The 17,303-nt window shown below is 39.6% G+C and overlaps 1 protein-coding gene across 5 annotated transcripts in view; it reads right to left on the bottom strand.

Annotated features, from left to right (window-relative positions):
- Nucleotides 1–231: 231 nt before the first annotated feature.
- The window catches only part of b3glctb (beta 3-glucosyltransferase b), a 33,533-nt gene continuing 16,461 nt past the window's right edge, over nt 232–17,303 (bottom strand). For 3 of the 5 annotated variants that reach the window (XM_082549786.1, XM_082549787.1, XM_082549790.1), the window contains exons 11-16: nt 14,644–14,757; nt 9,624–9,723; nt 6,155–6,274; nt 1,859–2,003; nt 659–809; nt 232–375 (exon numbers count right to left, since the gene is read on the bottom strand). In XM_082549786.1, the coding sequence (XP_082405912.1) occupies nt 675–809; nt 1,859–2,003; nt 6,155–6,274; nt 9,624–9,723; nt 14,644–14,757 (614 nt within the window). In that variant the 3' untranslated portion in view covers nt 232–375; nt 659–674. The remainder of the gene's footprint in view (nt 376–658; nt 810–1,858; nt 2,004–6,154; nt 6,275–9,623; nt 9,724–14,643; nt 14,758–17,303) is intronic. The other 2 variants (XM_082549789.1, XM_082549788.1) reach the window with 2 other exon arrangements.

The raw sequence follows: 17,303 nt of genomic DNA, 5'->3' as shown, positions 1-17,303 counted from the left end.
TTTACCATCATCACAAAGTGCATTCATTAAACTTTTAGTCTGAAGTCCATTACTCACAGAGTGCGTTGCAAATAAACAATGGTTAAATGTCCAGATTCAAACGTGTCGCGTAATGTATATAGCATGTCGAATGCGTTGCGTTTTTGCTGAAAATTTGTCCTACAAAAAAAAACGTACAGTGAAAAACAGAAGTCAACATCAAGCAATGATGAGCCGACCCTTTTCTAAAGAAGAAAAGGAAGAGACTAAGAATTTGGTTCAATCCACGTCTTACAAGAAGGCAGCAGCAGGGAGAATTTCATGCTTTGATCCAGGAGTTGAAGCTGTATCACCACCACTTTCGTACATTTCGAGCTCTTGTTGGCAGAGTTGAAACTGTGGAGGTAGAGAAATAATATCAATGAGCTGAATGACCCACAGCAGCGACTAGCTTTGTGTCTGAGGTAAAATAGTATTATTTTACTCCTTGGACCAGTGTGTGTACTGAGCTACGGAGCATTTGTTGCCAAATGCAGCGGTGGGATTCGTCAGATCTGTTTATTGGGATCTCAAAAGTCTACACACCAATGTCAAAACAAATGTGGCAAATTCCCCACATTATCTGGATGTTACAGCAGCCTTAACAGTGGTTACTGATTCTTGTCTACGACATACTTACTGCATAAACACAGTTTCTACAGTTCATCTCGTGGTCGCGTGTCCTGCAGCCAGTATCTGTAGACAGCCACGGGATCTACATTCCAGTGCTTGTGGAAGGAGATGGCGTGCTGCGTGGAGATCATTTCCTCGGAGTAGTCATCTGGTCGGGCCTGAAATATCAAGGACAAGCGGTTTGTCTGTCTGTGCGTGTGCCCCGCACGCCTATCCACAGAACAAGGATATCTGTATTATCTCAAAGAGCCAGCAGTAAACGCATAATCATAAGTTAAACTATAATTAACAGGCAGAAAACACAAGAATAAAATTCAAAAAGCCCCACCAGTTTAATTACAAAGCTGCAAGCTTCTGGGACAAAATGATTAATGTCTCAATTATTTTTCTACGTGGCAAACAGATTGTTTCTCTCGGGTTGCGAGGTTCAGCACTCTGTTAGGAAAGCAGAACTACATGGCATTCTCTGGGTCTCTCTAATTGACCTTCATTTAAACAAGGCAAACAGGAAGAGAGTATCACACTCTGCATCATCTGGTCCTAAGTAACGGTTAATGTCTTCATTAACACTTGGGGCAATTTGGGCTCATTTAAGTGGCGTCTCTGTGCATTTAATCAAGGTGTGAGTCACTTCGCAAAAGCAAGAAAACAAAGACAGAAATGGTTTGAAAGGCTCTTCTTCTATTCTCCTACCCACACGTCTTAAACTTTAGCACTTTGGATTTATTTTTACTAAACAGCCTCATATTAAATTGGTGCTCCAGTAAATGAAAACATTACAATAGATTTTAAGTTCATAAGCAGCTGCTCTTAAAAAAACGATTCCTATTTAAGTCAAGCAGATATTTACTGTTTAATTAAAACTTCATGCTTTACATCTGTCACACATTTTCTGTGTTCAGCTGACCTGCTTAAACAGACCAAATTAATTTACGCATTGCTTTCCCAGGAAGTTTTAGACCCATTTCTGTAATATACTTACATATCTATATTATTGCTAATATATATTGTAATATATCTATATCACTAAAGCACTTCTGGATGGATGCAAACTGCATTTCGTTGCCCTGTACCTGTGCATGTGCAATGACAATAAAGTTGAATTCTATTCTATTCTATTTTACAACTCTCATAAAAATAAAAACAACGTCATCAAGAGAGCTGTTCACCGTGACAAGAACACGTGCGTGTGTGTGTTGCTCTCTACCTGGTGGAATAGTGGACTGTGTGTAATGGGAACACCGAGCGTAGTGAAGCACCTGCCCAGCACCATGTCATCAGGAGCATCATCGCTGTAGCAACCACAACTACTGGAAAGCAGCCTGGACACCGCCGTCCTGCTGAGCACCATCCTTCACACACACACACACACACACACACACACACACACACACACACACACACACACACACACACACACACACACACACACACACACACGGTGTTCAGTGTGTAGCGCTCCCTCTGTTATGTTCTTACTATGTAGGCATATTAGGTATGTATACATTAACCCCTCCAAAAACTATTTTTATTTTAGTCATCAGTTAAAGATTTTCAACAAGAACAAATGTGCAAAAAACATTTGACTGGATTACATAATGCACAGAAGAATGTGGTTATATTATTATCAGTATTTAATTCAAAGCTGACATGAAAACTGCAAGGAAAGCCAAAGGTTTTGGGACAAACCCCGTGTAAGAAGCATAGAGTTTGTATTGCAACATTTATTTTTGCTTTAGGCAAGGCAAGGCAAGTTTATTTGTATAGCACAATTCAACAACAAGGTGATTCAAAGTGCTTTACAGAGACATTAGAAACAAGAACAAATAAAAAGCATGATTTAAAATTGATTAAAACAAGCAAATAAACTAACTAACTAATTAACAAACAAACAAACAAACAAACAAAACAGTATATAAAATCAAAACAGATAAAATCAGAACAGTAGATAAAATCAGTAGTTAAATGTAAGTTTTGAAATTTAAGCTTAAAGTGTGGATTTGGTGCTTTATTCAAATGCAGCTGAGAACAGGTGAGTCTTCAACCTGGATTTAAATAAACTGAGTGTTTCAGCTGATCTGAGGCTTTCTGGGAGTTTGTTCCAGATATAAGGAGCATAAAAGCTGAATGCAGCTTCTCCGTGTCTGGTTCTGACTCTGGGAACTGATAAAAGACCGGATCCAGATGACCTGAGGGATCTGGATGGTTCATACTGGGTCAGGAGGTCATTGATGTATTTTGGTCCTAAACCATTCAGAGCTTTATAGACCAGCATCAGAACTTTAAAGTCTATCCTCTGACGGACAGGCAGCCAGTGTAAGGACCTCAGAGCTGGACTGATGTGGTCCACTTTTTTGGTCTTAGTGAGGACTCGAGCAGCAGAGTTCTGAATGAGCTGTAGTTGTCTGACTGATTTTTTAGGTAGACCTGTAAAGATGCTGTTACAGTAATCAAGCCTACTAAAGATGAATGCATGGACTAGTTTTTCCAGGTCCTGTTGAGACATCAGATCTTTTATCCTTGATATATTCTTGAGGTGATAGTAAGCTGACTTTGTTATTGTCTTAATGTGTTTTTCTAAGTTTAGGTCTGCATCCATCACTACACCCAAATTTCTCGCCTGGTTTGTGGTTTTTAGATGTATAGATTGAAGTTCTCTGGTGACCTGTAATCGTTTTTCTTTGGCGCCAAAGACTATTACCTCAGTTTTGTTTTTGTTTAGCTGGAGAAAATTGTGGCACAACCAGTCATTGATTTCCTCAATGCATTTACCAAGAGCCTGTACAGGGCCTCGGTCTCCTGGTGACATTGTGATATATATTTGTGTGTCATCTGCATAGCTGTGATAGTTTATTTTGTTGTTGTTTATAATCTGTGCCAGTGGGAGCATGTAGATGTTAAACAGAAGGGGTCCCAAGATGGAACCTTGGGGAACTCCACATGTGATACTTGTCTGCTCAGATGTGAAGTTACCTATTGATACAAAGTATTTCCTGTTTTCTACGTATGTTTTGAACCAGTTTAGTACAGTTCCTGAAAGACCTGTCCAGTTCTCCAGTCGTTTGAGTAATATGTTGTGGTCAACTGTATCAAATGCTGCACTGAGATCCAGTAAAACTAGGACTGACATTTTTCCACTGTCTGTATTCAGACATATGTCATTAAACACTTTGGTCAGAGCGGTTTCAGTGCTGTGGTTCTGTCTAAAACCTGACTGGAAGGCATCGTAGCAATTATTCTGTTTTAAGAAGTAACTGAGCTGTTGAGAAACTGCTTTTTCAATGATCTTACTTAAAAACGGGAGATTTGAGATTGGCCTGTAGTTGTTCATTTGTGTCTTGTCAAGATTGTCCTTTTTCAGTATAGGTTTGATTACAGCAGTTTTTAGTGATTCTGGAAACACACCTGATAATAAAGAAAAGTTGACGATCTGTAACAGGTCTGACTCTAAAGTCTTTGAGACCTTTTTGAAAAAACTTGTTGGCAGGACATCTAAACAGCAGGAGGAGGAGTTCAGTTTACCTAAGATGTCCTCCAGGTCTTTGCTGTTAATAGGTTGAAACTGTTTCATGGTGTTTAAACAGTTTTTTGGTGGACACAGTACATATCCTGGATCTGCTGTTGATGTACCAATTGCTTGTCTAATTTTTTGGATTTTTTCAGTGAAGAATTTGGCAAAGTCATTGCAGGCCATGGTCGAATGAAGTTCAGCTGCCACTGACACAGGAGGGTTTGTTAGCCTGTCAACTGTAGAAAATAAGACCCGAGCATTATGGCTGTTTTTAGTGATGATGTCAGAGAAGTAGGACCTCCTTGCATTCCTCAGTTGTAAATTATAATTGTGAAGTTTCTCTTTATAAATGTCATAATGAACCTGGAGGTTTGTTTTTCTCCATCTGCGCTCAGCTTTCCTACACTCTCTTTTTTCTTTTTTCACCAGTGTGGAGTTTCTCCATGGAGACTTTTTCCTTCCAGAGATAACCTTCACCTTAATGGAAGCAATAGTGTCCATTACATTTAACATGTTAGCATTGAAGCTATTGACGAGCTCATTGACTGACCCTCTGGGCAGGTCAGGTGTTAATGGGAAGACCTGGTTAAAAATTGCACTACTGTGTTCAGTTATACACCGTTTTGTGATCACTGTTGTTGATATATTTGTGTGGGCTGAGATTTTACTTTCAAAGAAAACACAGTAATGATCAGACAGGCCCACATCAGACACAGTAACCTTTGAAATGCTCAGGCCTTTGGAGATCAGTAGGTCAAGAGTGTGTCCTCTATTATGTGTGGCCTCTGTTACATGCTGAGTCAGCCCAAAGTTGCCCAGAGTGTTACTCAGGTCTTTAGTCCCTTTGTCCTGAGGGTTGTCCACATGAATGTTAAAATCCCCAGCAATAATTACACAGTCAAAATCAACACAGATCACAGACAGCAGTTCACTGAGGTCATTAAAAAAGTCTGTGCAGTATTTGGGAGGCCTGTAAACATTAAGAAACACAACTTTGGATGGGGCCTTCAGCTGTAAAGCCACATATTCAAAAGACTGAAAACTTCCAGGAGATAGCTGCTTACATTGAAATGATTCATTAAATAAGACAGCAACCCCTCCTCCTCTCCTGCTCGCCCTGACCTCACTGATAAAACTGTAGTTAGGAGGGGTCGTCTCGATGAGAACAGCTCCACTGTTACTTTGGTCCAACCAAGTTTCAGTTAAAAACATAAAATCAAGGCTGTGCTCAGTGATTAAATCATTAATTAAAAATGTTTTCCCAGCTAGAGATCTAATGTTTAATAAAGCCAACTTAAGTGTTTTAGAGGTATTACTTGTCCCCTCGTGTTTGGGAGCAGTCTGTGGCACACAAGGTATGTTTACTATGTTTAAAGATCTTTTAGAGTGCAGCTCTCTGTGTTTTGACCAGGCCACATGTCTCCTGTCACCTAAAAGTACAGAAATTTTAAAACCTTCTAGTAAACAGGGTCCCAGCTTCTCCTGGGAAAAGTCATCACTGCCATAATCCTCACAGCCCGGACCCTTCACACATCACGCATCAGACTGCGGAGCCAGGGCATGAAGAGGAACTAAGGGGGGCGAGGCTGGGCAATGTGACTTCGATTGCTCTGTTGAGGGTGGGGCTCGATGGCGAACCTTTGGCCGCTCTGGTGGGGGGTTTATTGCAACACTGGTAAATCCTCACACAGCCTAACAGCTTTAACTCCCTTTTACTATGGTCTGGCTCTTTTAATGCAAATTGAGACCAAAGCCAACGGAGAAGTACAATGTAACAGAAAAAAAATTACTGGTTCCAGCTAATATGGGCCTTGATGCCATGCCTTGCTTGTATCTGATTGTAGCTATGTAATAGCTAAGGTACAACTATTGCCTCTAATGTTAAATAAAGAAAAATCAGTAATGTTCAAATTTTCACACAAGGTTTTGCATGTTTTGGCTCAACAATCATTAACACCGACAACCCAAAAATATCATCTGACCCAGCCTCACCCTCCTCCTCCGGTGGTGTAGCTGTATCCCTTCTGGGTCAAGCCATAGCCATATCTTTCCCCCAGGCTCACTGCTTCCTTTGGGTCATAGCAACGCAGCAACTGTCTCAACCGGGGTAAACTGTTGGTGGACCAAGAGAGAGAAAGTTTGCATAGCATACGTAGTACCTACATGCCTACAATAAAATATTAGTTATGTCCATGTCTCATCTCCAGTCCCCTTTTCCCTCTGTATGTTTTTACAGTGTCCGTGTTCCTCGTCCGTCCGTCACGTTAAGTCCACATCTACGTCTGTCGTGTGTTTCACGTCTATGTCTATGTCGTCAGGCTCGCATTGCCATGTCTGCGTCTCGTTATGTTTCCTGTTTTATTTTGAAGAGGTCTGTCCCATGTTCATTGAGTTTAGTTTCCCTCTCCCTGTCGCGTCATTATGTTCATTCCAATTAGCTGTGTTCCACGTGTGTTTCCTTTCTCCTCGTCTGCCTCGTATGTATTTATGTAGTCTGCTGTCATGCATTCATTGTCAGGTCGTCTGTTGTTTCAAGCCATGTTTCCGGGTTTCATGTATCCATGTCCTGGTTTGTTCATGTCAAAGTTTTTCATGTTCTATTTTAGTTTACCCAGTTTAGGTTAATGCTTAGTTTTGCACCTTGCCCTTTGTCTGTACCTTTTCATCAGCCTTATAAAACAGCTCGCCTTTTGTTAAATCAAATTACGTTCCATGTTCCATTGTGTGTGCGTTTGGGTCCACTATTCAAAGGCCACGCAGTGTGCTTCAGCCAGATTGTGACATTGTGGAAGTTAATCTTAGTAACAACAAGTAACAACATTATGATATAAGGATCAATTGAAAGGCAGCAACCCAAACAGACATGTTTTCTATGCTACAGTATACATTAGAGGTGGGAATCACTATACATCCCACGATACGATATTCTCACAATACTTAACGCACGATACGATATTATTGCAATTTTTTAAAATATTTTGCGATATTCAGATTCTGTACATAAAGGTAAACTTTATCAATATTCATTTTATCTAATATCAAAGTCTCCCACTCAGTCTTTCTCTCATTTCAGTCAGTTTTATTGTTGACAAACTGAACGGTTTGTATTACAGTCTAGTCCAACTTAACTGAATGTAACCATCTGGTACAATTATAGCTATTCTGAACTATGCAATTTATGAAAACTGCAGCCCATTCAGCAATTGAAGAATTTGAAAGTAAATTAAAACAAAATATAATTTTACATTAAATAAAAAAGTTTTAAACTTAATTAAAATAAAACATGTCTTAAATTAAAATAAGTAAACTCTTATGTTTATTGCTGCCATAAAAAAAGTTAAACACATTTGGACAGTGAAGGAATGTCAGGATTCTTGCTCAGAAAAAGTCTCTGAAGTCAGAGCACAAAAACCTTTTTTGTAACAAAATATCGATTTCTGCTGTCCTTTTATCGATACATTATTAGCAAACAAAATATCACGATACTACACAGAATCGATTTTTTCCCCCACTCCTAGTATACATATACACTATAAATAGAAAAAAGTACTGGGCCAGTTTTTTGCTCATGCCAGAGGATGTTTGGAGCCCTGCAGTTATTGAGTGTCGGAGACCACAGCGTTCGATGAGTCTGCACTGTAACTTTACGTGGTTTCTGCTACGGCTGAGCTGCTGTGGTTCCTGATTACTTGCATTTTGCAATAATAGTATTTACAGTTGATTGTGGATTACCTAAGAGGCAAGAAATGCCCCACACTGACTTTTTTCAACTGTGGCATCCTATTTTAAGGCGTGACGCTCAAATCCAGTGTGCAGGGCTACATGTTTGATTTTATACAACAGTGTAAATGATACTAAAAACAGTTGAATTGAAACATTAGACATTAGACATTAGACATTGTGGCCATATATTCAGGATAGGAGGATACACAAGATTAACATTGGGGACTTTTTTGCAAACTTCACTACAATACTTCTTTTTTTTTGCATTTCATATTAAATATGCAGATTAGAATGAAAAAGTACATTATAAACCTTTTTATAAACAACTTTCATGATTATAGTTACTGGCTGACTGGCTGTAGCTTTTTATTTTATTCATAACATTGTATTGTGATATATATGGGCTCAAAATGTGGTCATAAATATTTTGTACTTGTAAAAAAGATTTGTATGTGTAAAAAAGATTTGTGTGTGCGGAAAAAAGATTTGTATGTGTAAAAAGAATTTGTGTGTGCGTAAAAAAGATTTGTATGTGTAAAAAAGATTTGTGCGTGCGTAAAAAAGATTTGTGTGTGGACTTAGAAAAAAAACCCCTGCAAGTTACAAGTACGGATTTTGACCCTATTTTTCTTCCTTTCATCTGATTGGTCAATGTCATGTCAATCACAAATGTAACAATCCAATCAGAGAACAGATGGGTTTGGCTGTCGGGGGGGGCGCTTTTTTGAACTGCAGGTCCTTGAAGGGTGATACAGTTTGAAGCTGGAGGATCGCTATATAAATATCCGATAGCAGCTAGGTCCCCTAACTTTCAGTAGCTGTTGAAAGGAAAAAGTTGTGGTATATCAGTGGCTAGAAATACCATTATTACTTTAGGATTAGTTTAACACAAAGTCAGGGCTGACCCAGGACCATTGCTGTGAGTCACAGTGCGCAGCATAAAAGTCCTTTCACATCGGACGCAGGATGTGCTGCTAATGCTAACTAAAAGCAAAGGATCCAGAATTTGTTACGCTGGCTGCTGGGCTCTGTGGGTTTTTGCAGCAGCTCTACCTGTACTAGATGCACCTGCTCCTTGTCTTTTCTATCTCTGACTTTATGTCCTCTACAAGAGTTTGTTTTTTTTGCTGGTTCTTCAAATGTTCAATAAAAACATGTATGCTAATTCATAACGAAGAAAGCTTTGTAATGAAGACTGTCATTTCCAAAACACTGCCCGCCCCCACCCCGCGGTCCGCAGCGCTGTTGAAAAGGCTGTGGAAGTCCCTGTATTAAACACGTAGACCTGTGACACAAAAATCACCAAACTCGGACGACCACAGACTGTTTTCCTTCGTGGTGATGAAGGAAAACGCTGGGTTGGCATGTAAAAGGGCATTTATTCCCTTCAAAGACCTGCAGTTCAAAAAAAGCTCCCCTCGACAGCCAAACCCATCTGTTCTCTGGTTGGATTGTTACATTTGTGATTGACATGACATTGACCAATCAGATGAAAGGAAGAAAAATAGGGTCAAAATCCGTACTTGTAACTTGCAGGGTTTTTTTTTTCTAAGTCCACACACAAATCTTTTTTACGCACACACAAATCTTTTTTACGCACACACAAATCTTTTTTACGCACACACAAATCTTTTTTACAAGTACAAAATATTTATGACCACATTTTGAGCCCATAGATATATCAATGTATTAATTTCTGTGTGTGTTAAATAAAGAGAAAAAATATTTTCCAGCTTACCTGATGAGAGTATCATCATCAACGATGAGCAGCCAATCGGCTTTCGGCACAGCTTTGCCTAAAAACCGCCTCAAGATTGCAAACGTCTTCCCACAGTGTCCTTTAGGGGAATAAAATATACAGAAGAAAATGTGAAAAAGATTCAACATCACATTCAATAACAGCTCGAGCTGATTTATTTTGGTTGATAATCATGTCAAGGTCATGACCTTTGGATGAGCTGTCCTCTCTTAGTGCACTTGTTAATGTTGTGTTTCAATAAAATGGAAGAAAATGTTTACAAAATGATAAAAAATGGGGAGAATTGGAAGAATGAGCAAAAGCACCTGCATGTGTGTGAAATGACAAAGTAGAGCCAAGAAAAGGTTGTGGACAAAGTGCAAGAGGAGAAAGCATAGATATGAGGAATAGATGGATGTGCAACTCCCTTCCATGTGAATGGACTTCAAGTAAAGCACAAAGGTGCATCTCAGACAAGAGTGATATCATTAGAGAGATAAAACTGGTGTCCGTGTCTTTTTCACAGAAGCTCTGTTTAGTATTTTTTGCTCGAGCGCCTATTATGACAAAGATTAGGTGACATACACACTTCTTTTCACCGCTAACAGCCAGTTAACTGATTAAATCAGACTGTCTTTTGATTTGTCTGCTCATAGACTGACTGTGGTGCACTTCAAATGTGTAAGGACAGGAAATATGGAGCTCGATACTTCAGTCCTCAGGAAAGGAGCTATTACATCCTGTGATTAGCCAGCTGTGCAGAGGTGAGCCAGGGACCAGGAGCTTTAAATTTTCCTTCATTAACTTTAACACTTGCAGCTTTTATGCCTGCAGCTCAGGGCAACATTGTGCTCCAGTATCCCCAAATGTGTTCCATGTTTCACTGAGCATGATCAGACGACACTTGCATAAATGCTGATACAAATCAGGCACAATGTTTGCCATATTTCTCAGCATACCAGCATCTCCTAAATAGTACGAAACATAAAGTGCATTTTTGGCTTATGACCAACTCTGCCTTTCTTATTGTCATGTAGGTAGTTTCGTGATGACTTTATTAATGCATATTCTGGAGTGTCTACACAATCTGACTAGTCTTCCCAACAATTTTAAGCTACAAATGATCTTCATCTGACCTCTGACAGGGGACACATCTCTGTGCTTGTTCCGTTAGACCTCAGCGCAGCATTCAATACCAATGACCCCAATATGTGACCACAGAGATTAGAACACAACATAGATTCATAGCTATCTGATAGATTCCAATTTGTTCATGTAAACGGGGAGTTTTCCTAAAAGCCGGATCCGTACACTATATTGCTATTATATATTTGTCTGCTGTCACATGCATATGAACTTGACAACCCATTCTTAATCCATAGGGTTTACTATGATGCCGGCCCACCCTTTGGAGATATAATAGCTTTAACACTTCTGGGAAGGCTTTTCACAAAGTTTAAAAGTTTGGTTATTGGACTTTAAGTGATGTACAGTTGTGTTCAAAATAATAGCAGTCCAATGTGACTAACCAGAGTTGTGGTAAATGGCCTGTATTTGTACAGGGAGTGCAGAATTATTAGGCAAATGAGTATTTTGTCCACATCATCCTCTTCATGCATGTTGTCTTACTCCAAGCTGTATAGGCTCGAAAGCCTACTACCAATTAAGCATATTAGGTGATGTGCATCTCTGTAATGAGAAGGGGTGTGGTCTAATGACATCAACACCCTATATCAGGTGTGCATAATTATTAGGCAACGTCCTTTCCTTTGGCAAAATGGGTCAAAAGAAGGACTTGACAGGCTCAGAAAAGTCAAAAATAGTGAGATATCTTGCAGAGGGATGCAGCAGTCTCAAAATTGCTTCTGAAGCGTGATCATCGAACAATCAAGCGTTTCATTCAAAATAGTCAACAGGGTCGCAAGAAGCGTGTGGAAAAACCAAGGCGCAAAATAACTGCCCATGAACTGAGAAAAGTCAAGCGTGCAGCTGCCAAGATGCCACTTGCCACCAGTTTGGCCATATTTCAGAGCTGCAACATCACTGGAGTGCCCAAAAGCACAAGGTGTGCAATACTCAGAGACATGGCCAAGGTAAGAAAGGCTGAAAGACGACCACCACTGAACAAGACACACAAGCTGAAACGTCAAGACTGGGCCAAGAAATATCTCACGACTGGTTTTTCTAAGGTTTTATGGACTGATGAAATGAGAGTGAGTCTTGATGGGCCAGATGGATGGGCCCGTGGCTGGATTGATAAAGGGCAGAGAGCTCCAGTCCGACTCAGACGCCAGCAAGGTGGAGGTGGAGTACTGGTTTGGGCTGGTATCATCAAAGATGAGCTTGTGGGGCCTTTTCGGGTTGAGGATGGAGTCAAGCTCAACTCCCAGTCCTACTGCCAGTTTCTGGAAGACACCTTGTTCAAGCAGTGGTACAGGAAGAAGTCTGCATCCTTCAAGAAAAACATGATTTTCATGCAGGACAATGCTCCATCACACGCGTCCAAGTACTCCACAGCGTGGCTGGCAAGAAAGGGTATAAAAGAAGAAAAACTAATGACATGGCCTCCTTGTTCACCTGATCTGAACCCCATTGAGAACCTGTGGTCCATCATCAAATGTGAGATTTACAAGGAGGGAAAACAGTACACCTCTCTGAACAGTGTCTGGGAGGCTGTGGTTGCTGCTGCACGCAATGTTGATGGTGAACAGATCAAAACACTGACAGAATCCAGGGATGGCAGGCTTTTGAGTGTCCTTGCAAAGAAAGGTGGCTATATTGGTCGCTGATTTGTTTTTGTTTTGTTTTTGAATGTCAGAAACGTATATTTGTGAATGTGGAGATGTTATATTGGTTTCACTGGTAAAAATAAATAATTGAAATGGGTATATATTTGTTTTTTGTTAAGTTGCCTAATAATTATGCACAGTAATAGTCACCTGCACACACAGATATCCCCCTAAAATAGCTAAAACTAAAAACAAACTAAAAACTACTTCCAAAAACATTCAGCTTTGATTTTAATGAGTTTTTTGGGTTCATTGAGAACATGGTTGTTGTTCAATAATAAAGTTATTCCTCAAAAATACAACTTGCCTAATAATTCTGCACTCCCTGTATAGCGCTTTACAAGTCCCTAAGGACTCCAAAGCGCTTTACACATTCATTCATCCACCCATTCACACACACATTCACACACTGGTGATGGCAAGCTACATTGTAGCCACAGCCACCCTGGGGCGCACTGACAGAGGCGAGGCTGCCGGACACTGGCGCCACCGGGCCCTTTGACCACCACCAGTAGGCAACTGGTGAAGCGTTTTGCCCAAGGACACAACGACCAAGACTGTCAGTTCGAGCCGAGCCACGATCTTTTTGGTAGAAATCGTATTATTACATGGCAAATAATTTACCAGTAGGTGTAGTAGAGTCAGAGAGACCAACAGACCCAACATTCATGATATGGATGCACCTGAGTCTGTGTAATTAAATAATTAAGTGAAAGGGGCATGTTCAAAATAATAGCAGTATGGAGTCCAATCAGTAAGGTCATTCATTATGTGAAGAAACAGGTGTCATTCACATGGAACTTATTTAAGCATGAAGCCAGCACGTGTTTTACATGCAATTCTCTCTGAAAACCTGAGAAAGATGGGTCGTGCCCGACATTGTTCAGAACACCATGCTTTAATCAAAACATTGATTGTAGAGGGGAAAACATGTAAAGAAGTGCAGAAAATGATAGGCTGCTCAGCTAAAACGATCTCCAATGCTTTAAAATGCAAAGCCAAACCAGAGAGACGTGGAAGAAAACTGAAGACTACCATCTGAAAGGAATGAACAATAGCCAGGAGGGCAAAGACTCAGTCAATGATCAGCTCCAGGAAGATCAGAGTAGAGCAGGGCGATACGACCAAAAATATTTATCACGATAAACATTTGAAAATTTGCGATAATGATATAACTGACGATATAATTGACATTAGACAAAATACTTTACAACTCCACAACTTTACTAGTGCAAAAAACCCATTAATGTATTTTCACTTAAACAAGCAGCTGTTTTTTATGGAAGCCCGTTTCCGCCACTAAAAAAAAAAAAGCTAGTATCCATAACTCGAAATTTCGAGTTATTTTCTCGAAATTTCGAGTTATTATCTCGAAATTTCGAGAAATATAACTCGAAATTTCGAGTTACTTTTCTCAAAATTTCGAGTTAGCTCTGCCAATCAAAAATATACGTGAATGAGGTCGCTTTCTTGTTACCCGGAAGCATATGGCGCAGGACCGCGCACTCAAAAACGGATCCCAACAAATTAAAGTATGTTTGCTGATAGTAACACCATGTGATTCAGCTAATAACACAGGGATTTCATCATTTGTGAAGCCAGGCTGAAAACACTCAGCAATCTGTGCATTCACGACTGGATGTAATACCGGTAGCTTAGCTGTAGCATTTGTAGCTGAGGGCTTCAGCTTCCGGGTAACATGGAAATGATGTCATTCACGTAGATTACTGATTGGCAGCGCTAACTCGAAATTTCGAGTTGCTTTTCTCAAATTTTTGAGTTAATATGTCGAAATTTCGAGAAAATAACTCAAAATTTCGAGAAAATAACTCGAAATTTTGAGTTATGGATCCTTTTTTTTTTTTTAGTGGCGGAAACGGGCTTCCATAGTTTTTTATGTGCATTAAGGTTACATAAAAATTTAACAGTGCAAATGCAAATTCCTTGCTGACAGTTTAACCAAAAGGCATTTCCAGTGGAAACTGGCTGACATATTCTCAGCATAACCATGTATAATATCCACAAAACCTAAAAAGAGGTTATACACACACAATACGGTGCATCACATGATTGTTGGGGTTTCATTCTAATATTGTAGACTCTTTACTTTACAATATAAACCTCCTTGAGGTGACTGTTGTGAATTGATGCTGTATGAATAAAATGTAATTGAATATTCTGATCTGTATCCAGCAGTTATCAGTAAAAATTGTTGCTGCTAATGAACTTACCCCTCTCAGTATTGGACACTCCCAAACTGACTGTTGGTATGGAGGCATCAGTAACATCGCTATAATACTCTAAAAACCCAGACTCTTTCTCCCAGGTCGCCTTCACCACTGGTACTGTGGAAATGAATGGGGAAAGATAACCGAACCTGCAACAACATTAAGCCTTCACCACTGAGCTGTAGACACATACAGTAGCTATGACTAGTGAAGCACTGATTGATGGCAGGCAAAGCTTCTATTTAATTAATAGACTATAATTTATAGTCTTTAGTCTTTAGACATGACACAAAAAACCTACAAAGTAATAACTTAAAAGTGATCCATGGTAAGGGGGACTCATCTTACCTTAATTTATTCTGAAACACATCCACTAATTATTCACTTGTACAGAGCATCAGTGCTTTGAATAATTGCACAAATTATTACAAATACAAAAACTTTAATATACTGAAATATATTATTATATCTGAGTTGCATTGTTATTATTCCTGTGTGTCTCAATCACTTGTTTTTAAAATGATCACAGTGGACAAAATGTTGTAAAAGTATAATTATTAAAGGCAATGAAGTACAGTCATTAAAAAAAGGGATTCCCTCTTTTAATGTTTTAAATCTCAGAACACGATGAAAAAATAAATAAATGAATAATTCGATATTTGCCTGGTCTCAAAATTAATAAAAGAGAACCTCAGATGAATAAGACATAAACACAAAAACTAAACTAAAAGAGAAACTATGTACAAATCGTGATTCTATGACTCGCAGAACCACTTTTAGTAACTATAATTTAAATTTTGCTGCATGACTTTAAAAGATTCTGAGATTGTTGTGGGTGATTTTTGCTCTACTTATTTAATTTTCAGGCAGTAAAACTTTATTTGTTGGACACAACATCTGACTCTAGAGTGTTTGGGTATACAGAGAAGTTCACTGTCAGCTCAGTGGGCCTAATTTATAACCAGTGCATACACACAAACCTGTGCGTAAATGTGTGTAAACATTTCACACAAAAAGATCAGTGATTCATCAATTTATTGGTTAGCGAGTGTATCGATATTCAGCCAGAGCATCGCTCAGGTTTTTTTCCTCCTTCATTTACTTGTTTGTTTCAACCTCTCATAACTCCTGTGGATTCCTGCGCTTCCTTCTCCGACAGTTTTATATAAGTTTCTTCAGGAAACTTTCTCATGTTTCTTTTTTACCTTAGCCAAGCCAGTCTCTTTACTTAAAGTAAAGTAAAGTAAAGTGTGCGTGTTAGTCCCCATAGGGAAATAGTTCCTCTGCATTTAACCCATTCACCCAGTGAAGCAGTGGGCAGCCACCAATGCAGCGCCCGGGGAGCAGTGTGTAGGGACGGTACCTTGCTCAGGGGTACCTCAGGGTAGCCGTTCAGTGGAGTCGAACCCCCGACCTTCCGATCATGGGGCCACCACTCTACCTACTGAGCTATCCCTGCCCTTACACCTCAGTCTCTATTGTCTCGATGCATGCTCAATTATCCAGGTGAGTAAATCCCAAAAGGCTGATTCGTAGTTGATGACGTAGCGTTTTCAGTGGGAGAAACGTTTCGTCACTCATCCTTCTTCAGTCTCAGCTGACTGCAGGTTTCCCCAACTTTATAAACAGCACATTTGCACAATAACTGAATGAACGATGGGCTGTTACATGAAAAGTGAAAGACCATCCCTGAATCGAGGAGGAGGCCTAAGGCTAAATCTGTCATTGCAGCCATGCCCCAACTCTTTGTGAATGGTACTCATGGCCATTGATCAGTGGCTATTGACCAATGTTCATGACAATTTCCATATTAATGATCGAGGAACTCCCAGCCCATTGTTCATTCAGTGGCTGAGTGACAAAACGTTTCTCCCACTGAAAATGCTACGTCCAGATGAACAGAATCAACCTTTTGGGACTCAATCTCTATTACATGATGTTAAGCATACGGTATACAGATTGGGGGCGACAAATAGAAGCCTGCAGTTGCAGCCTGCAACACGTGTAGTGTGGTAAGAACAAAATTGGCCATTGCGCACATGTAATGAATCTGTTAGTGAATCTTCATGCAAACACATTTCTTGTGAACAAGGTAAGAATAAGAACGATTCCATGCACATTAATGAATGAGGCCTACTGTTCTATAAGTCTTGTGCTTTGTTCAGATGCCACTTTGCAAACCTAAGTCATAGCACCATGTTCTTTTTAGAGAAAAGAACAATTCTGCACAAGCCGTACTTGTTAAATGTTAAAGTTAACAGCAGTACAATTATAAAAAGACTGAACATGTTTAACTGAAGCCATGTTATAGAGTCGCTCATACTTCAGTTAATCAAGCGCATTTGATTATCAACACTTTAACCTTTTAATTTGATGGAAATATTAAATAAATAAATGATAAATACATAAAGACACAGATAGCAACATGCAGAACCTATAAAAGACCAGATGTTTTCTTTAGTTTCACTGATATGTAAATCCTTAAAATTGAAACACAATGTGCTTGACAGGCACATTTACGCCAGAGGTATATTTAAGTATGGTGTGAAAACCATCACAGGCCACAACACCAAGAAAAGCACAGTGGGGGGGACTGTGGAGAAGGCAAACAAACTTAACAACTTCTTCAACAGGTTTGACCAGCCCACAACCCCCCCACCCTC

The sequence above is a fragment of the Aulonocara stuartgranti genome, assembly GCF_965226115.1.
Source record: "Aulonocara stuartgranti genome assembly, chromosome: 10".
Classification (NCBI taxonomy): Eukaryota; Metazoa; Chordata; class Actinopteri; order Cichliformes; family Cichlidae; genus Aulonocara; species Aulonocara stuartgranti.
The sequence above is the reverse complement of the archived record's forward strand: the minus strand, read 5'-3'. Positions and strand labels throughout refer to the sequence as shown.